Source organism: Astatotilapia calliptera, chromosome 12, assembly GCF_900246225.1.
Source record: "Astatotilapia calliptera chromosome 12, fAstCal1.2, whole genome shotgun sequence".
Taxonomy (NCBI): Eukaryota; Metazoa; Chordata; class Actinopteri; order Cichliformes; family Cichlidae; genus Astatotilapia; species Astatotilapia calliptera.
In genome coordinates, this window is record NC_039313.1 from 240,730 (window position 1) to 263,494 (window position 22,765).

The window sequence follows — 22,765 nt, forward strand, 5'->3', positions numbered from 1 at the left end:
GCGCGGAAGGCAGCGGCGGCGGCTCTCCAGTGTCAGGCGTACTGGCCGAGGCCCGGTGGGCACAGGACCAGTCGAGACGGGACCAGGCGAAGCACAGGCTGAGGCTGCAGCAGACGAAGACTCTGAGGAGGCTGCAGCGGACGAAGGCTCTGAGGAGGCTGCAGCGGACGAAGACTCGGAGGCCGGACCAGACGAGGACGAAGACTCGGAGGCCGGACCAGACGAGGACGAAGACTCGGATGCGGCTGGACCAGGCGACGACGAGGCGGTCGCAGATGGCGGCTGGACAGGCTCCTCGGGCCCTCCAGCCGATGCGGCGTGAGGCTGAACGGGCCCCTCGGACCCTCCAGCGGAGACAGGAGGCTGAACGGGCCCCTCGGACCCTCCAGCGGAGACGGGAGGCTGAATGGGCCCCTCGGACCCTCCAGCGGAGACGGGAGGCTGAACGGGCCCCTCGGACCCTCCAGCGGAGACGGGAGGCTGAACGGGCCCCTCGGACCCCCCAGCGGAGGCCAAAACAACGCCAACAGGCATGAAGTCCTTCGGCCGACATGAGGACAACTGGCGCTGCACTGAGCACTGACTCTGCCCAGGCAATGCGAACATGGTGCAGTTCTTAGGGGGCTGCTTAAACTTCAGGGGTCCAGAATCAGCTGGTGACCGAGACCTAGCCTCTGGGGAAGCCCTGGAGTGGCAAACTGTGCCAACGGCGGCTAAACCATGGAAAGTACCCTGAGTAGAAATCCAGTTACCTCTCTGCATGGAGTGAATGAGCAAAACTGGCGACACAGGAGACTGAGCGGAGAGTGGCTGCTGGGCAGCTAACTGAGTTACTGGAGACACGGGTGAGAGCGGGAGCTGAGCTGCTGGAGACACGGGTGAGAGTGGGAGCTGAGCTACTGACGGTGGTGAAGTAGATAACTGCACGGGAGACTGAACTGAGGGCGTCTTCACTGGCACAGGGGACTGAACTGATGTCTGTTGTAACGGAGGTGGTGAGAGTGGAGAAGGCAGGGGAGTTGATGACTTCACAGGAGAATGAACCAGAGGTGAGTGCACAGGAGACTGAGCTAGAGGTGGTAGTGATAGTTGAGGGGAAAGTGGAGCTGGTGATTGAGTGGATGACTGTGCTAAGGGATGCTGCACTGGGGACAGCAGGGCTGCTGGAGACTGCACTGGGGACACTGGAGACTGCACTGGGGACACTGGAGACTGCACTGGGGAAAGCAGAGCTGCAGGTGACTGCGCTAGAGACTGCAGTGATGGTTGTAGTGGAGGTGTGACGGGTGGAGGAGTGGCTGAAGTGGCTGCGGGTCGGGCGGCTAGTGGCTCAGCTACAGAGCATATTAACGGCAGGGCTATGGGTTGAATGACTGACTGAGTAGCAGCCTGAGTGGCTGGGTGTAGTGACGGTTGTGGTGGAAGAGAAACAGGTGGTAGTGTGGATGATGGAGCTAAGGGCGACTGAGTGGCAGACCGAACTGATGACTGAAGCGATGGTAGAGGTGAAAATGGAGCTTGTGGTGGAGTTAATGGCTGAGCTAGCGGGGACACAGGAGACTGAGCCGCGGGTGGCGGCGAGGGAGCTAACTGAGCCGCGGGTGGCGGCGAGGGAGCTAACTGAGCCGCGGGTGGCGGCGAGGGAGCTAACTGAGCCGCGGGTGGCGGCGAGGGAGCTAACTGAGCTGCGGGTGGCGGCGAGGGAGCTAACTGAGCTGGAAGTAGCAGCGAGGGAGCCGACGGAGCTTCTGGCAGCACAGAAGGTGAATTAGAAGGCCGAATGTCCGGCTGTGGGGTGGCGCGTCGGCGGCGTGAATGCCGTTTCTTTTTTGATGATGGCTCTGACGGGCCGAGCGGCTCCACATCCGGCCCTTCAGGCAGGTGGGTAGTAGCAGCTGGGGGATGAAGGTGGAGCTCGTTGCGGATTAAATCCTGTTCGAGTGGGTGGAGCGCACTGAGTAGCCAGGGAAGACCAGAGATTAAACGCTGTAGTTTGGTTTCCACAGCGCGGCGAAATTCCTTCCCCTCATGTTCGAGCCACAGATGCAGGAGTCTTTCCACGGAGTAGATAATGTCCAGACGCAGTTCCTCTGGTGGGTTGAGAGCTGCTGGGTCCATATCTGGTGACGTCGTACTGTCACGAATCGCCGTGCGGCAGGCAGGAGTAGGACCCGAAACGCAGGACTCACAGGCACGAGGGAATGAACTCAAAACTCAGCTTTATTCGCTGGCAGAACAAATATACAAACTAAACTAAACTGGGAAACCACAAACTAGAGAGACACAGGGAGATCCACACACGGCATGAGGGACGACGTCACGCTGAACAGAGGGAGACGCAGACAGAAATACACAGAGGGTTAACGAGGGGAGTGGGAACACACGGGGAACACAGGTGACACTGATAATCATAACGAGACAGGGCGGGGTGAACTGAACACTGACGGGAGAGGTGAAACAGGAAGTACAGGAGGAGAGAGAGCACGAGTAGAACACCAACGTAACAGGCAGGGGAGACATGGAATAAACACGAAAGGGGACGAGGGCTCATAAATACATAGAGGGCACACAGGGGGAAGAGAGAGCACGGGGAGAACTTAGACATAATGGGCAGGGGAAGCATGGAATAAAATACAAACATACAAGGAAACTAAGAACACTGGGCCAACATGGCCCAGGACCATGACATATATAAAATAACATTTACCTGAGTTTTTTCTTTGAAAGAACCCTCTAATGTCCATTCTTATATTTCAGTACATAACTGAAACCGAATTAGTCGGGGAGGGTAAGAACTGAAAATATGAAATAAACACACGTAAGCTAAGACTCTCTAAAAAATAGCATTTGTTCGGCTTTTCATTTCGCCATTTGTTGATTCACTTGAAGAGCAAGTAACGTAATATTGGTCAAGTGATCAGTTTCATATCAATCTTTCGTGATGCACCGTCATATTTACATTATTTGTACGGTACGAATGATTTGCTTTGGTACCTGCTCAAACTTAAGCTCTCCTTAGTATGGCTGGCTCCGTCTCTCCAACAGCGCACTCACGGGGAGCAGCTCCCCCCGCCCCCTCGCTCAGTCGCTTAGTGCCTGAGCTCGGATCATACCAATATCAGGGGGGGATTCACGCACAGTCGTAAATTCCCACAGTGTGCACTATGTGCTTCGAATATTGTGTGTACTTTTTGTTTTATACAGTTGTCAGCCAGGCATCTAACTATGAAAAAATTACACTCCAAAATACCCCGGGCTTCTGACAAAACAACCCGGGCTTAAGCCCCGTAAGCCACCCCCCCGCTCCGCCCCTGGTCGTTCAGTAACCACCTCAGTGCAACATGGCCCCAAAGTCCTGTGACATCATTTGCAGGTGACACAAACAATAAAACAATAGATACATCAAGGCAATGACATTCTTGCTGCTAAACCAGTGGTAAATGTCAAAATGTGGTCATCGGACCACAGTTATGGTTCGTGTATAGCCATTATTGCTAGGTTTTAAAAAATGGTTGGCATCGCTCCCATGACTTATTTAGCGTTGCCACTTCCTGACCAGTCTGTTGCGACACTCTGTTGATGTGATGTTTTCATCTTGACTCAATTCGCTTTGAAACCTGGCTGAGTAGGAGCTAGTACCAGTAGGGCTGTATCGTCACTGATTTCTAGAATCGATTTGATCCACAATTCGATTCGATTTGAATTGGGGAAATTTTGCCTCAGACAGTCAGAAATATTATAATTCTGATCACTTATCAGTACATATCTATATTTTTATATCTATAAAAAGAAAGCTGACACTTGTGAGACTTTATCAAAGGAGTGAGCGTCACAGCAGACGCCTTTGTGTCAAAGTAACTGAGGATAAAACACAGAAAAACATGAAGGCGACTTTCGTGGCCTGGGATTTTATAGCAGATGACTTTAATAATATTGTGCAGTCAAAAACGAAGTGAAGCAGAGCAAAGTTACAGAGGTTTGATTAGAGACACAGCTGAGCATTTTGAAATTTTCCATAATTTTAAAAAGTTTAAATTTGTTCAGTATTGACAAACAAATGAGGCTTTCTTGTCAGAAGTAGACTGGTGGGTAATAAGTAGGGGTGGGATTGATTGTCGATTTAGAGAGAGAGAGAGCTCTACACAAAGTGTGATTTTATCGTGGTGGAAGCAAAACAGCAAAAGTCAGAGTGAATTCATAACAATGTTTATGTGAAGTGTAGTTTGGATCGTCTTTGGCTGCTGGTTCAGTCAATATTTTCTGGAGAGAGATAAAACCTGCAGCTTCAGAATCAGCGCAAAAAGGACATAAACACAAAGCGCCCACCGACGCTTCAAAATCAGTGAGCTGTCGGTTTCAGCCCCAATGGCGTGCCCGTGTCCTGCTCTCATTTACTGTTTTAGCTGTTTGGTGGTTGTAGAAATTTTGTGAGGTTTAACCTGAGATTCTGGCGTTTCGGGCAAAATAAATTTATATTTAAAAATCAATTCAGGATTTTAGTGAATCGATATCACGTTATCCAAGCTAGAATCGATTTTAATCGATAATCAAAACCCAGCCCTAAGTACCAGTACTACCACATTATGTTGAAATCCTAAGAATCAGATTGATGTGTGTACGGTTTTTACTAAGCTAACTACCTTTAATTTAGTAAACTGTGTTTTAACTGATGAAACTGTGTCATACTCAGGCTCGGACATCTGATTGCTGCCTTTTAGAAGCTTTATTGCACAAGCATAAGCTAACACCAGTACAGTAACCGTGCCTTTACAGAAGCCAGGTAATCAACTGAAAGACACAAAATAAAACAACCATACAACATTTACAAAGCAACCCTATTAGTGACAGTACAGTTTGGTAATAGTCATATTTATAGCTTCAACACATTATTTAGTCAACAACTCACCAGCTCGGCTTCATCAGTCATAACAGCAATATCAATGAAAAGAAGATCCGGCAGGTAGGATCTATGAGCGGCTGTTAACACGTACCATCCCAGACTTACATAAATCACGTCTTAGATAAATTTGTCATTTAAAGCAAATATGGGTCTGGTTGACAATAAATCACAACAAAAGAAATTGGCATGCTAGAAATATGGGAAAAAACCCCACAATGTGAGAGCCGAGTAGGTACTCTGTGGAACCAGCTCCCAGTTTCGATTCATCCTCAAACAACAAGTTTTTTCCTTTTTGATAAAACATACAGCTAGGGTTGGATCAGGTGACTCTCTATTACAGCGATCTCCAACCTCTTTTGTGCCACAGACCGGTTTAATGTCAGACAATATTTTCATGGACCAGCCTTTAAGATGTGGTGGATAAATACAACAAAATAAAATGACCAAGACAAAAACGGTGGTATTTTGTAAATATAATCATAAAAGCGAGTTCACTGTGTAACTGTGTAACTTTATTAGCAGCGTCCTCCTGAAATGCACCAACAACATTGACAGTAACATCCTCCTCTCTGCCGCTTAATGCTCTCTGCTCGCTATGGTAACGTGTAAATATTTCTTTCAAAACAAGACACACAACTACAACACGGGAAAGACCCAGGGAAACCGAGTTAATGATAAAAACCCTGAAAACCATCAATTTCACAGCCGAGCCTCAACTACTTCTTTTAGACATTCCCCACAGTTTCTCTTTAAAGCACCGATACTGGTGGGAAATCACTGAACATTTGATCTGCACCTCATCAGTCAGGTGTAGCATGCGTTACTTTAAACTGTGATTGTAAGTGTGTTGTATGGGCTACAGATCTTAACCTGGGTCAACACACCTGAATCACATGATTAGTTCATTACCAGGCCTCTGGAGAACTTCAAGACATGTTGAGAAGGTAATTTATCCATTTAAATCAGCTGTGATGGATCAAGGAGACATCTAAAACCTGCAGGGACACCGGCCCTCGTGGACTGTGTTATGGTTCAAAAATATTGGAGATGGACACCAGAGGAAAAACCCACAATAACAACACTGGTCCGGTCGGGTTGAGTCAAACGATGATTTAATGATCACACACGTGGGAGATGGACACTGTATGCAGACAGTCTCAGATCTCATCTCAAAAAACACATTTCCATAGTTTTATGAAATCAGGGTATTAGAACGCCCCCTCATGCGTAGTGACAGGTGTAATACAATCAATGTTGACAATTTTATTTAACACAAAGAATAACATTGTCTCCTTCCCGAGGGCAGACGCTAACTGCCCCCCTTCTCCTGGAACCGTCTGTACCCTGCTGAGACACAACATGGCAGCTACAAGGACTCTTTCATTTATTAAGACCATCAGTGTGTATTGCTCTAAATCAAGTATATAATATTAAATGAATATTGCTGAATCAGCTACTTCTACTTAAAACATATTAAAACATGACTAAGCACAAAATCACCAAGAATGACATCTTATAAGTGCTGTGTAAGCGCGTGCGGCCTTCCAAGCTCAAAGCCTTTGCCCTCCATAGATCAGCCAGACTCGCGCTGGCTGTAGCTTTTAACCTTTAATTACCTTGAGCACAACTCTAAAATGAGCAACAAACTGCAATGTGTATGGAATGATCATGGTTACATCTGCAATGGAAAATCATGTTATTATTCTGATACCTGTAAGGAAAGATCAAACTAAAGTTATCACCATCACTGTAATGCAAAGAATAATATAAGATCAAAAACTTCAATTTATGCTTAATGCAAAGCTGGTTATATACTTCTAAGGAACTAATAATGACATATTAAAATATTAAATGATAATGAGAAAAACATCCCCTCCTTATTCTACAATTCCCTCTGTTGACCTCTGGAGAATCCAGAGGTCACAAACAGTCGTGTCCCTCCTTGGCCTACACATTCAGCTCCACATGCATCATTGGCATCATGGACATTGGAGTAATGACTCCAGGGTCCACTGCCCTCACAGACATACTCTTGAACATTCGTCTGGCACAAGGGATGAGACAACAACAAATAACCATAATACCCACCACAATAGACAAAGAAAACATGACCGCAGCGATGACCCCCTTCCACCGTCCGAACACTGAGGTCAGCCAGCCTTCTAACGGATTACCAACACCGGAGTGATCATGCATAGTTTCAGAAAGGCTCTTTAGGCCCTCCAGAGCCTTGGTTACCGACCCATCTGGAGCAGTATTGTTTGGAATAAAGGTGCAACACTGGTCCGCAAACATAGCACATACGCCCCCCTTTTCCGCTAACAACATGTCAAGGGCCATTCTATTCTGCACTCCCATTAACGAGGTCGGACCCACCTGCTCCGCTAGCCCCTCCAATCCGTCTCTGGTCAGGTTAGAGAGCCTCAGTACATTGTAATGAACATAATTAATCCTATCTACATTCTTGTTTGGAGTCACTGGAAAGAAAGCAGAAATTATTGGAATATTTTCAAACCCGGCTGCTATTTGGTCAACAAGTTTAAACTCATTTGGAACCCCCCTGGGCACTCCAATGGAGTCGATCCAGGTGGGGGAATTCATTCTAGGGTCATAAACATTTGTGTTTTGTATTCCTCTCTTTCTCAAAATGTGTCTTTTGCGCCTGGCTGCCAAAGTGCGCGTATTGTGTGAGGGAATTGATTTTACCTTATTTCCGATTAGCATAAGTGGCGCTCCTAGTCTCACCATCGCACACGTCCCCACGCTCCCAAGAGGAACACGTACCAGTAGAGTCCTGTGCCCGCAATAGTAATACAGCCCGCTCCTAGCCCAAGTCCCAATTAGGGTGGCTGCATCACTCACATTGTTGGTGGTCCTCCCAATCTGGGTGACCGAACACCAACTGGGGTCAATTTCCCCCAACCGATATTTAACTTTATCTGTGGTAAACTTAAAGCACGTATAATTATCTTTCCGGGGCATAAACGGCCCTACTTGCGTGAGCTTGCCAATAGGGGGAAATAGACTGGACAACACAGTGCAGTTCCCCGTATTCACAGCTCCTCTAGTTATTTGCAACATACAATTATAGCCCCACTGATCCTCTGGATGCAGAGGTGCAGGCTCTATAAATAAACGCGGCCTTGCTGAAGCGCAGGCTACACAATTAGCCACTTTTTGTTCTCTAGCATTTTGGGCTATCCAGTCCAGCCAGATGTTACTGTCACTGAACCCGGTAGCGCGTTCAATCAAATCCTGAGGTTTCAGGGTGGTGTAGTCCACCGACACTACTCGCCTCTCTCTTGGTTCGTGCTCCTCTGGTGTAGCTTCCGATGACCCGCTCCCCTCCTGCCCTGTAACAGATGCAACAGAGCTGGTGGGAGTAGAAATCACACGAGTTGTTATGTCTTCTCTACCTGACGGTACGCGATTAGTTTTTTCTAGGAAATTAACTTTAATTAACCCTTTTGGATCAACCCCCGCTATTTCCACCCCCAGAATTAAATACATAGATTGTTTGCGATGCCAATTCCCCAATGATAAAGTTAACGCGTTTCCAGAGGGGCTAAAATCCCTCTGTAGTTTAAGCCCGTTTTCTGATCCTGATTCTAACGGTTCCCAATTTTGCCCAGTGTAACCCCTTACCTGGTCCCAATTACGGCACCAGCTGTCATAAGGACGATTTCCCCTCTCGCAGTGCGTACTCACTGAATAATCCCAACAGACCCACACATTGTATCCCCTCCAAGCACTGCCGACGTCCCTGCAATTAACAACATCACACAGATCAAACGTAAAGGAAGTTGTGGAGCCAATCACATAATCTAATTCTAAACCACCATATGTGCTGAGACACTCATCCTTTTTACCAGAGACCTCGCGCTTCACTCTTGCCCGCAACCTTAAATCACTATGGACCACGCGTGATGTACTTGGTGTATCAAACAACGCCGGACTGGCATGGCCTCCGTGCTCAGACTGGTTTCCCGGGTCGGTCTGCAACAAACAAATCAAAAAACAAATAGCCATGATTAGCAACATAGTTAACATCAAACTCATAATAATTTTAAACATTGTGATGGCTTTTGAGACTCTTCTTTCATCACCAGTGTCTAATTGTTGTGATGGCATGGTGGTATGTGAATGTTATGGTGTAGTAAAAAGTTCAAAGCCCTTTATCAGAGCCTCTCTCTTGTTTTAGGTGTTCAGTGTGGTACCGCTCCTTTTCGTTGGCGCGGCGATCTCCTGCTTGTCTGCTCCTCTTTCGTTGACCTTCCGGGTAGACTACCGGTCGGTCCGTTGCACAGGTGTGAGGGATTATTGTGCCGCTCAATTTCACCTGCGTCGGGTTGAGATGGATCCTTTCTCACCAAGCCCTCGTGCGCAGCTGCGCACTGCGTCCAGTGATACCAGGTGTCGCCTTTCCCCTTCAGTTGGACCGCTGTCGCCGTCCGAGCCGATACCTCATATGGACCAGTCCAGCGGGGCTCCTTCCACTTTCGTTTGATGACTCTCAGCCACACTGTTTTCGCGTCCGGGACCTCTCCTTCTCCTGTGGGCCCCTTACAAGCCGCCTGTTTCGTGAAACTGGACACTAGCGCCTTTAGCTCGTTCCAGTAGTCTGCGTGGGACCGGTTCCCCTTTTTGTCCCGTTCACCCGAGCCCACCGTCCAAGGTGCCGGAAACTGTCTCCCGGTTTGCAGCTCGTATGGTGTAAAACCTGTGGATTGATTAACAGAACATCTTATGGTCATCAACGCAACCGGCAGGGCTGCGACCCAATTTAGCCCTGTTTGCGCGCAGATTTTTGCCAATTTGTTTTTCAAATTTAGGTTCATTCTTTCTACTTTCCCCTGAGACTGAGGATGATAGACCGTTCCAAATTTATGCTGGACGCCCAACATTTTTTCTACTTTTTCCAAATCTTGATTTTTAAAATGGGTTCCATTATCTGATCTAATTCTTTTCGGGAACCCATGACGGGGAATGTAATGATTGATTAAACACTTAATGACAGTCTTAGCATCCTCCTTTTTTGTAGCCCAGGCCTCTGGCCAGCCGGTCAAAGCGTCAACACACACTAGCAAATATCTTACACCGCCCGGCCCGGAATCAATCATATCAGTGAAATCAATAACAATCTCCTCTCCCGGCCTCTCAGGGGGCCGAAACTTACCCACTTCCGGTTTTACTGCTGGCTTAGGATTGTGTGCCCCACAGATTAAGCACATCCTGGCCTTCTCCCTTATCATTCCTCGCAGCTCAGGATGCCACCAATGACACAAATTTCTTTCCATCTGGGCTCTCCCCACGTGGGCAAGTCCGTGGGCTTCATCCACCTTCTGTTCTGCCATTTTGGCTGTCAGCACGGGGCGCCCGTCTGGCCCCCTCCACAAATGTCCATCCTGCCAGGCTCCTTTGTTTTTCCACACCCCCTTTTCCTCTGGGGATGCCTCCTCCTGGGCCCGTTTAACTTCCTCAATCAGGTCAACAGGTATCTCTTCTTCTGATGTTACCTGTATCATTTGTCTCTGTCCTTTGTAGCCTGCGGCCTCCTTTGCGGCTTCGTCTGCTCTCTGGTTTCCTTTTTCCACCATACTGGTTCCTTGGGAGTGAGCTTTGCATTTTATAATGCTCACCTCCTCTGGGTCAGCCAAGGCCTTTTCCAGTTCCTCCATTTCATGTATGTGGGAGATAGGTGCATTGGTTGCTGTTCTGAATCCTGCTCTTTTCCACTGAGGCAGCTCCACATGCGCTGCTCCAAACGCATATGCCGAATCGGTGTAGATGTTCACTCTCCTGTTCTTGGCTAGTCTCAAAGCTCGAGCTAAGGCTATCACTTCAGCTCTCTGGGCCGACTGCTTTCCCTCAATCCTTCCTGACTCTCTGACCTGATAATCTCCTCCTACTCTGCAGACCACCGCATACCCTGCTTTCAGTCCTCCTTCGTCTCGGTGGCAACATCCATCGGTGAACCAGTCCTCAGCTCCCGGTATGGGTTCGGCCTTCAGGTCCTCTCTAATCTTTTCCTCGATCTGTGCTCTTTTGGCGCAGTCATGTGGTTCCCCTACACCCATTAAATCTGCCATGTTAATTCCTTCATGTGTGAATGTCAAATTTGGGGCCTCTAAGACTTTGCTCAGTCTCTGTTGTGCCCGTGGTGACATACAAAATGCTTGTGAATTTACGTATGCCACTATGCTATGTGTAGTGAGTATTTTTAGTGGGTGTTCTCTCACTACATGTGCTGTTTTTTGGATAATTCTAGCAACCCCTGCTGCATGTTGTGTACATGTAGGATGCTTTGCTTCTGTTGGATGTAGTTTTACACTAACATACATGAGCACTTCTCTACCCCCCCCTTTTTTCTGAAACAACACTCCATTTACAATTGAGTTTGTTTCAGAAACATCTAAATAGAATGGCTCGTCATAATTAGGTGTGGCTAAATCTGAGGCCCTTGACAAATCCTGTTTTACCCTAATATATGCGGCTTCAGCTTCAGGCGTCCAAGGCAACTCAGCCTTAAAGTTTCGAACACCAACTTGCTTCATTAGGCCCCTTAAAGGGGCAGTTTTGCCTGCATAATCCGGAATGAACTGCCTGCTGTAACCTGTTAAACCAAGAAAAGAAAGCATTTCTCTCACAGTTCGCGGTTTTGGGTGTGTCAAAATTTGGTCTCTGTGTGTGTTCATCAAACCCACTGATTTGTGTGCGATTACCCGGCCCAAAAAGGTCACTTCAGGGCGAACTAACTGCAGCTTGTCTTTACTTACTTTAAAGCCACATTCCGCCAACCTATTCAACACAACGAACGATGCCGCTGTACAATCCGCTGCTGACGGGGCTGCAATGAGAAGATCATCAACATATTGTATTAATGTACAATCATTAGGCAAATTACATGACGACAGGGCTTCTTTAAGCACCTGATTGAAAATGCCTGGAGAAAGTGCAAAGCCTTGTGGCAAACGTGTGTATCTGAGTTGTTGGCCTCTGTATGTGAATGAAAAAATGTCTCTGAGTGACTCATGCAGAGGAAGACAAAAGAATGCATTTGCCAGGTCAATGCATGTGAACCACTTTTGGTCACATGTGATAGCTGATAAAGCTGTGTACGGATTTGGTACCGGTGCAGTAGTAGAGAGCAATATTTCATTAATGGCTCTCAAATCATGTGCCATACGGTATTTTCCTGTTCCATGTTTCTCCACTGGTAGAATTGGTGTGTTCCACAGTGAGTGAGAGGGCTCTAACACCCCGGCCCTTAGCAGGCCTTCTATTGTTTCTGTAATTCCTGCCTCTGCTTCAGGCTTGTGTTTATACTGTGGTCTATTGATTGGTGTGTGTGACTTGAGCTGGAACAAGACAGGAGGACGCTTAGCTAGGCCAACATCCGTGGGCCCTTTTGACCATAGACTGTCAGGCAGATTCGACAGTCCAGCAACTGCGTGAGGATGATCTACACACTCCTCACCATGTGTTTTTGAAATTTCTTTATGTTCCAAGATCACTATATCCTCACAGGCACAAGTTATGCGATAGGTTTTACAATTTGGAGCATAAGATAAGTTAGGAATTTGGGTTCTTTGCCACCCTGTGTCGTCCAGTGCTCGCCTGACCATTGGACCTAGATCACCTGCACCATGACCTTGGTGGACCGCCAATGTAATGTGAGGGGTTGAATTGGGGACCCCTGGGCTACAGTATTTAGTCTGCTCACCTTGTATGATTGGGCATCTGTCTGTTGGCAGCCTCTGAGATTGTTGTTTCCCTTGTTTCTTTGTTCTTTGGTTAAAATGTTTCTGGGCATGATTCTGGACTGCAGCAGGGCCACTAGTTCCCTTAGAGTGACAACAGCCTTTAAACGTTGCCTCCACTGCTTCAGGCTACAGCCTTGGGTCAGCTGGGGACTGGACCTCCACCTCATGGACCTCGTGGCAGCCATGGTCCCTTTAGCTGTCTTTATATGTATCACCAGTTCAATAATGCCTGCTGAGTCAACCTTGCAGAACAACAGTCCATGTCTGGGTTCGGTTGCCATAGTGCACCCATGGCCCCAGACTCTCCTGTACAGTTTCCCTGCATCCAGCCAGTTCTCCACCTGTGCAGAGATGAGACTCTGCAATCTGGACCAGCACTTCTTTGGCTGCGCTTGCTGTGGTTTTCAGCAGTCCCACAAACCTTGTATTGAACCCTTGTTGTGGAAGCTTCTGCTTTAGACTTCTGTCTCAGGCAAGCAGGATGCTGTTCCATCCCTCCTCTGGGACCAGGTTGATGACCACAGCACACAGGCAATTCTGCAGTTCCTGCAGGTGTCCAAATCTGCCATTAGCCTATGGCAGGCTAATAGCAGGCTAATAGGCTATTAGTTGTTATTGCTGACTGAAAGTTTCTCTGCCTCTTAGGCTTGGACTTCATATCTAGCAGGGTCTTGGCCTGGTTGGCATGTGAACATGTACACTACCAATCAAAAGTTTGGATACACCTTTTCATGACTGTTATAGCCACCCTTTGCAGCACTCCATCACTCTCCTTCTTGGTCAAATAGCCCTGACACAGCCTGGAGGTGTGTTTGGGGTCATTGTGCTGTTGAAAAAACCATTATACCTCCTCCTTCCTGCTTCATGGTGGAAACCATGCATATAGAGACCATCCTTTCACCCTTTCTGTTCTGCACACGGCAGGTGGAACCAAAGATCTCAGATTTGGACTCATCAGACCAAAGCACAGATGGTCTAATGTCCATTCCTCGTGTTTCTTGGCCCAAACAAATCTCTTCTGCTTGTTTCACCATAAAGGCCTGATTCACACAGTCTCCTCTGAACATGCAGAGATGTGTCTGCGACTGGAGCTCTGTGAGGCATTTATCTGGGCTCTAATCTGAGCTGCTGTTAACTTGTGATTTCTGAGGCTGGTGACTCGGATGAATGTATCCTCAGCAGCAGAGGGACTCTTCCTTTCCTGGGGCGTCCTCATGTGAGCCAGTTTCATTGTAGTCTTGATGGTTTTTGCGACTGGACACATTCAAAGTTTTAGCAATTTCCCAGACTGACTGACCTTCAGTTAAAGGTCATTACTTAAAGTAATGATGGACTGTTGTTTCTCTTTACTTAGCTGATTGGTTCTTGCCATAATATGAATTCTAACAGTTGTCAAATAAGCCTGTCAGCTCAGTACCAAGCTGACTTTTGCACAACGCAACTGATGGTCCCAACGTCATTAAGAAGGCAAGAAATTCCATAAATGAGCCCTGACAAGCACACCTGTGAGGTGAAGCCATTTCAGGTGACTACATCAGATTTTGAGACTTCTGGTCTGTTTCAGACCAGAAGTCTCAAAATCTGCTGGCCATCCAATAGATTTTTCTAAACACTGAAGAATCCATCGTCCACCTCTGGTGTCAGTGTTCTCTGGGCTTAGTGGAGCAGCCAACACAAGTGAATGACAAACCATGGAATGTGATCTTATTAGTAGGAGGTCACTAAGCACTAAAGGTGTTCAAAGCCTTTAAGCCTTGGGTTTCATAAATATTCTCCTCCTGTAGTTTCAAAGGTATAAATAAAAAAGAATGCTTTGGATTATGAGTGTGTAGATTTCTCAGCAGCATGCTCTAACTGAGGTTTCTGTGGAATTGTCTTTGCATATTTATTCTTTCCCTTACCACCAGAGAGGAGTTTGACACATTTGACCAAGAAAAACAAACGCCAAAAGTTATGTAGCTGTTAAATTTAGATTTCATTAAGGATCAAAAGATCAAGAGAAAGCACGACTTGTTTTGAAATGTAAACACAATTGAAAGTCAGATAGCAGATAACAAGATAAACACAATGCATGTGCAACATGTTAACATGTTGTAGCATTAGGCAGTGGAGTGCATGTGTAAAGTAGGTGGTTGAACCATAATAATGAGAAACCATGTTGATTTACAGCAACTGTTCCTGCAGCTCCAATTACCCTTACAAGAAATGAGGTGAACAGCAAATAGCTGGTCAAAATGCTTCTTTGTCAGCACAGCCAATTGACATTCCTGTTGTCAAAGTAACAAGTCAAGAGGAAACTGATGCATGTAGCAAGCATAACACTCTGTTCCCCTGGTAACGGTTGGTGTGGAGGCAGCTGTAGGCAATTCTCAATAATGACCAACTCTGTTTGAACTGCTTATGAGTGGGCTATTTTTGCTTACACTGAATAGCTTTGTGAGTGTAAGTATATATTGGGTAAAATTCCAAGTATATTTGGAATTTTACCCAATGTTTATATATGTGTAATAGTACTTCTACAAATGTGTGAAATATCCAAATAAGATTTCAAAGGTCAAAAATAAACTCAGACAGATGTTAGATTTTGCAGTTTTGTATGTGTTGTAAAACTCTCCAATATAACGGAGGATGCAAACATGAAAATACACTTTTAACAACCACAGTTTTGTATATTTTAGTCAAATATTCAAGGACTAGTGTTAACAACAAGTCTTTCCTGCCTCATTGGCATATTTTAACCTTATATTGGCTTACATCAGGATGCTACTGCTGTTTCTGGTCCATTGGAGTGAACATACAGCAGTATGTATCCATGTATTGGTGTTTTTCTAACTATTAGAGTGCTCTGGGCTACTTCTTGTCAATCAGTACATAAAGTTGTATACGTGTTATCAAGACTAAAACAGGTAGGGTTTGAGCCATGTTAAAATGGGACAGGTAGCTGATGTGATACCACTGCAAATTAGACTGATATGTTTTCTGTTGTGTGGCTGTGATGGATATCAAGTGTGTTGAACACCAATTAGAAGGCTGGAGGTTTGATTCTTGAGTCATCAGCGCACATGTGAAAGTGTAAAAACCGAGCTACTAAACCCAAAATAGCCTCCCAATAAGTTCATGGGCATGTGATAAAGCATCTGCTTGCTTCTAAGAAACTGTATGATTGTAAAATAAGATGAAAAACACACTATAATATGTAAAGCTTTAGCGTGTGACTGACTATTGTTTCTGTTTGGGGTTTGCTGTAGACATTTGCTCTACTTTATTGCCTGTTGGTTTTATTATTTCTGCTACTGTCACAATACAACATGATACAACATCGCAGATGCAGCATTGCCCCCTGAACCTCTGCTCCAAACCTCACCTGCAGCTGAGCCACAAACCACACCCAGGGTGTGGGTACCAGGATGTGGACAGATGTCAGAAAACAACAGCCAATGCATCCTGCCCGCGTGCCAAGACCAAAAAGGAGGTGAGACGGTTCTTGTGGCTGGCTGGTTACCACCGCTGGTTCGTCACTGGATCTGTAGAGCTAACCAACCTCAAGCCCTACTGTGAAGTTGGTGGTGGTGAAGATGTTTTTGGCAGGACACAGCTAGTGCAACATGAAATCCACACTAAGTTCACTACCCTATAAGGAGATAAAGACACTGGTGACGGGAACATTGGAGAAAGGTGAGAGCCACTGCCCGTACTGGCACAAAAGAAAGATGGTCATTGGTGGCTGTGTTCATTATGGGAAGATGAATGCTGCTACTCACAAGAATGCATTCCTTCTCCTTAGGACAAAGGAAACTCTGAGCCACCTGACTAAAGGAGAGTTTTCCAAGCTTGTGCTTGCTGGAAGGTACTGGTAGGTAGAGATGAATTCTAGAGATATGCAGAAATTGCAACCCTTCTGGGGGTTTGAGTTTGAACCTGTGCTTTTCCCCATGTAATGCCCCTGTAAGATTCTAGTGGTTCATGCAGCAGTGTTTGAGTGTCTAGTTAGCATACTCCCTTCTAGTATATTTATTTTATAGTATATTTGACACAATATACTCACTTGACTTTCCCTCATACATTTCAATTCAATTCAATTCAGTTTTATTTATATAGCGCCAAATCACAACAGAAGTCGCCTCAAGGCGCTTCATAGATACAGAGAAAAGCCCAACAATCATATGACCCCCTATGAGCAGCACTTTGGCGACAGTGGGAAGGAAAAACTCCCTTTTAACAGGAAGAAACCTCCGGCAGAACCAGGCTCAGGGAGGGGCGGGGCCATCTGCTGTGATTGGTTGGGGTGAGAGAAGGAAGACAGGATAAAGACATGCTGTGGAAGAGAATACCTACAGCATGTTCTAATCGTCTAATAGGATATTATGGTCGACAGTATCGAACGCTGCACTTGAGGTCTAGCAGGACAAGCACAGAGATGAGTCCACTGTCAGAGGCCATAAGAAGATCATTTGTAACCTTCACTAAAGCTGTTTCTGTGCTGTGCTGAGCTCTGAAACCTGACTGAAACTGCTCTATGTTGGTACAGGGCATTGGAGATGATAACAGTGGGTGGATTATATTCTTAAACTTAGTTACAGCGCTTTCAGAAAGACATCTACTTTGATAAAGTCTACTCTCCACCGCTGTGTAATCAATTATTGTAAATGTAAATGTTATCAGGAAATGATCAGACAGGAGAGGGTTTTCAGCGAGCAGCGGCGAGAGAATTTAAGATTAACGAATCGATGGTTCGCAAATGGAGGAAGCTAGACAACGAGCTCCGTCAGGTCAAGAAAACGCAGCTGAGTTTCTGTGGACATAAGGCGAGGTGGCCCGAGTTGGAGGAAAGACTCGAGCAAAGAACGAGCAGGAGAAGCGTTTCGACGGTCTCCATTCGGCTAAAAGCGGTTTCACTAGCTGAAGAGATGAACATTGAACATTTCCAAGGAGGTCCGTCTTGGTGCTTTTGTTTTATGAAACGGTGCTATTTTTCCATCCGGACCAGGACTACGGTAGCGCAGCAACTTCCAGCGGATTATAAGGAAAAGCTGGCCATCTTCCGCTCCTACTGCAGCAAACACATCGGCGACAAAAACATCCAGCCCAGCCACATCACAAACATGGACGAGGTGCCGCTCACTTTTGACATCCCGGTGAGTCACACTGTGGAGAAGCAGGGGACCAGCACGGTAGCGATACGCACAACGGGGTATGAAAAGTCTTCTTTTACTGTTGTGCTTGGCTGCCATGCTAATGGACAGAAACTGCCGCCTATGGTGATTTTTAAGCGAAAGACTTTGCCTAAAGAGAAGTTTCCAGCAGGAATCATCATTAAGGCAAATGAAAAGGGCTGGATGGATGAGGAAATGATGAAAGAGTGGCTGAGGGAGGTGTATGTAAGGAGACCAGGTGGTTTTTTCCACGCATCACCATCGCTCTTAATCTGTGACTCTATGCGTGCCCATCTCACAGCCGATGTGAAAAAACTAGTGAAACAAATGAACTGTGAGCTTGCTGTCATTCCGGGAGGCCTGACAAAGGAACTCCAACCGCTGGACATCGGTGTGAACCGCCCGTTCAAAGTAAGGCTGCGAGCGGCCTGGGAGCGATGGATGACCGATGGAGACCAGTTTCACCAAGAGTGGAAGGCAGCGCCGGGCGAGTTACGCCACAATTTGCGAATGGATTGTAGATGTGTTGCATCTTCAAAAAATAAAAATACAATAACTGAGACTTACAATGAAGTATCGTTGCCACTGGTTTACTGAACCTTTCCTTCAGGGCATGTACAGAACATGTGCATCCATTTTCTACTGCCTCCTACAGGACACACTCTTCTTCCACTTCCTTACACATTAATGTAACACAGAACTAATACTGCCTCTCCTGGCATTACCACTGTACGACACACTCATTCTGTTTCTTTCAGAAGAATAACAGGAACTTAGGATGTAGGTATCTATGAATAATAACTATTATTCATACTCATATATTCATATAACCTACTAATTTCTTGCGATACCACAAGATGCTTGGGCTAACATGTCTGCTGGCACTGTTGTTCGAGCTTTCGCAAAAGCCGGCATCATTTCCGAGGAGCCGCACAGCACGGAAAATGACTCTGACAGTGAAGAACGTGAACCTGGCATGTTTGATGGAGATTTAGCGCAGCTGTTCAATTCAGACACAGAGGATGAGGACTTCGATGGGTTTGATTGATGATAAAAATGTGAGTACCAAACTTTGTTTTGCTCCTGCTTTATTTTTAAATACGCATACGGTACTTGTATGCGCCCTATGATCCAGTGCGCCTTATGTGTGTGTTAAATACAGTAATGGCACACATAACTGAGACTGCGCCTTTTAGTACAGTGCGTCTTATGGTTGTGAAAATACGGTATTTAGAATGACTCGGGGGTGTTGATTCATTTAAACTAACATAATCATCCTGCTGCAACCAGGTTTCTGTAAGGCAGAGTAAATCAATTTGTTGATCAATTATTAAGTCATGTACTAACAGAGACTTGGAGGAGAGAGACCTAATATTTAATAATCCACATTTCACTGTTTTACTCTTTGGTTCAGATGTGGATACTGTATTGTTCTTTCTTTGTAATTGTTTATGTTTAAGTTGTTTGTTGCTGGTTTTTAGTTTGTTTTTTGTCTTTTTGGAAGCTGACACAGTCTCTATGGAGATGGGTTTTTGGGGGGGTAGCAGGAGGAGAGAAGCTGCAGAGAGGCGTGTAAGACTGCAACTCTGCTTCCTGGTCCCAACTCTGGATAGTCATATTTTGGGGGGTTTAATAAATTTGTCCATATTTCTAGAAATGAGAGCTGCTCCATCCAAAGTGGGATGGATGCCGTCTCTCCTAACAAGACCAGGTTTCCTCCAGAAGGTTTGCCAATTATCTATGAAGACATGTACATGCTTATGTACATGTATAATATGTTCATAAGCATTCACATATTCGGAAGACATATTCCAGAGGTTATGGTGAGAGTGACTGAATCAAAGGTTAAACTGGCCCACTCCTACTGCAGTACACCAGGTTAGAGCTTTTTTTAGCCTTGCTGGACACTTTGTCCCTAGCTATGGTGAACTAACATCCCTTAATTCCTAATCTCAGCTAATGAAACACAGTAACGAGTGGTCTCATTTGAGCTTTTATATGCATCTCTGACACAACCTCCTGTTTTTGTTTTTGATTGGTTTAGTAAAATGTAGCATTTATTTACTTTCCAGCTCTTTGAAAATTTGCACAAAATGTTGAGGAAAAGCACAGAGTTTTATCTGGAGCTATCTGCAGCATGTACAAACTGATATTAATCTTTAATAGGGCTGTCAAAATTGAGAGCAAACAAAGCAACTTCTGTACAATGCTGTACGCCATCTTAGTTGAATTGGTCACATGACTGCATCATATGACTACAAATAATTCATCGTTTTTGAAAGCCTCCATCTTCGCTGTCCACACTGCGACGCGAAAACAACGTTTTCAAATGTCTCCACTTTGGAGAGCGTTTTCAAAAAGCTCAGTTTTCCTTGACCGAAAACGCCGTCTCCGTGTGGACGGAAGGCCAAAACGGAGAGAAAAGATGCGTTTTCAAGCAAAAACGTATTAGTGTGGACATGGCCTCAGTTAGGATTTTTGTTGTCTGTTTCAATTACTGCATGCTTTTGTTTGGTCATTTATGTGTCAGGCCACATCATGTGGGAGTGGAGGTGCTACTCTAGTCCAGCTGCCAACTATTTGGATTTGACTACAGTGGGAAGTTGACTGGTGTGGGTTTGGGACCCTTCATTTTCTCTACAAAGGGGGAAGAAAGTTGAAGACATGTACAGAGAGACAGGAAACAACGGGCTGTATAGCACAGCTGGAGCTTAGTTGTATGGAGTAAAGGACACTTTTAAAGGAAAGATTTTTAGCCTGGCCTGTCTGTTTATTAAAAAAAACTAAAATAAAATCAGGGTTTTATAGAAAAGAGAATACATTTTTAAATCAGGGCATATGTTGTGTTATTAATCAAAGACCTGGACTGGGAAGTGCATGTAAATGGCCTGTAAATGGTCTGTATTTGTATAGCGCTTTTCTAGTCCCTAAGGACCCCAAAGCGCTTTACACATCCATTCACACACACATTCACACACTGGTATGTAGGAAGCTGTGTGCTATGGGAGTCTAAGGTGGAAAAGCCTACTTCAAAACTGGGAGATGGCCCACCTGATGGATGTACCTAGAGCCTGGAGAGAGAGAGACTGAGAGTCGCTTTCCCAGGACCTAGCATGGAAACTCATTCCCCACAAACACAAGTCTATTAAGGAGGGTGGAAATGCTTTTGTAGGAAGATCTAAGACTAACATGTGATTGGTTATCCCCTGAATGGCTCACCATTTTCTGTCAGTAACCAGGCTGGTAACTCTGACTCCCAGCCCACTAGCCTGTAGCAAAAACACTTACAATTTTGATTATTTATTAATTTGTTTGCACCAACAAAGTTACTCTCAGCACTGTCTGTAGTGTGTCCTTGAAAACAAACAAACAGACGACAGAAAATAAAGTGAGAGCTACTTTCGGCTGCTGCTTTGCTATAAGGAGTCCCCGCACAAGTAACTCTGCATGCTTGATTTGAAAGAGTTTCACACCAGATGCATTTGGGTCTCTGGCTGGAATCAAACCAGAAACCTTTCCCTTAATATGTTTACAAATACATAATTGAAGGCACCAAAGGACAAACGTAGTGGCAGCCATCTCTGCATCACTATATCTGCAGCACATGGACAGTTTCTAGCAAAACAGGGAAGAAATCCAGCAAAGACCTGACACACAACCCAAGAGATGCATGTGTCAGTGGCAGGGAACTGTCAAGAAGCCAGATTTAAGGAAGGGAAAGTGGGAGAAAAGGCTTACCAGATTGGCCAAATTATCCAGGAACTGGACTAAAAATAAGTGGCAACCTGATGAAGTGATCCAAACTAGAAATGTTTGCTTCAAATCATCATGTATGGAGCAGGTTAGCAAAAATGTGCAATACAGGAGGCTGGTGGAGGTGGAGTCAGTGGTTGAACAAAAACTCTGCTTTCAATAATGTGTACATATTTACAACACCAGTGTTGGTCAAGTTACTTGAAAAAAGGAATCAGTAACTAGTTACTAATTACTCCCCCCAAAAAGGAATCCCGTTACTTTACTGATTACTTATTTTCAAAAGTAATTAATTCCTTAGTTACTTAGTTACTTTTTAAAAACACAATTTACAACCTGAAGAGGTGATAAAGTGATAGATCTTTCAGCCCAATTCTACTTTTTCTGCATAATCCATCATACAAAATGTAATCAAATGGAAAAGTCTCTTTTTTTAAACTTGTTTTATCAGTTTTAATCTTTTAACTTTATGCATCAAGCAAAAATTTAATTATATGCAACATTCTCTGACTTGAATTCAATTCAATTCATCCATCCATCCATCCATTCGCTTCCGCTTATCCTTTTCAGGGTCGCGGGGGGCGCTGGAGCCTATCCCAGCTATCATGGGGCGAGAGGCAGGGTACACCTGAATTCAATTCAATTCAATTCAATTTTATTTATATAGCGCCAAATCACAACAAAAGTTGCCTCAAGGCGCTTCATAGATACAGAGAAAAACCCAACAATCATATGACCCCCTATGAGCAAGCACTTTGGCAACAGTGGGAAGGAAAAACTCCCTTTTAACAGGAAGAAACCTCCAGCAGAACCAGGCTCAGGGAGGGGTGGGGCCATCTGCTGTGATTGGTTGGGGTGAGAGAAGGAAGACAGGATAAAAAACATGCTGTAGAAGAGAGACAGAGGTTAATAACAGATATGATTCAATGCAGAGAGGTCTGTTAACACATAGTGAGTGAGAAAGGTGACTGGAAAGGAAAAACTCAATGCATCATGGGAATCCCCGGCAGCCTACGTCTATTGCAGCATAACTAAGGGAGGATTCAGGGTCACCTGGTCCAGCCCTAACTATATGCTTTAGCAAAAAGGAAAGTTTGAAGCCTAATCTTGAAAGTAGAGATAGTGTCTGTCTCCCGAATCCAAACTGGAAGCTGGTTCCACAGAAGAGGGGCCTGAAAACTGAAGGCTCTGCCTCC

General features: G+C 45.4%; 2 protein-coding genes across 2 annotated transcripts; both read right to left on the minus strand.

Annotated features, from left to right (window-relative positions):
* Positions 1-480: 480 nt before the first annotated feature.
* On the minus strand, positions 481-2,118 carry LOC113033263 (proline-rich protein 36-like; the record flags this gene model as incomplete). Its single annotated transcript, XM_026186897.1, has 2 exons — positions 1,851-2,118; positions 481-1,592 (listed from the first exon to the last, which is right to left on the minus strand). Coding segments are annotated over exons 1-2 (1,380 nt in total), but the record flags the coding sequence as incomplete, so codon positions are not given.
* A 4,729-nt stretch (positions 2,119-6,847) lies between these two features.
* LOC113033264 (uncharacterized) lies at positions 6,848-11,330 on the minus strand. The gene is made up of 5 exons (XM_026186898.1): positions 10,077-11,330; positions 9,118-9,620; positions 8,770-8,896; positions 8,133-8,253; positions 6,848-6,944 (listed from the first exon to the last, which is right to left on the minus strand). Exons 1-5 carry the CDS (start codon positions 11,239-11,241, stop codon positions 6,848-6,850), a joined length of 2,013 nt encoding a protein of 670 aa, XP_026042683.1. The 5' UTR covers positions 11,242-11,330.
* Positions 11,331-22,765: the final 11,435 nt, after the last annotated feature.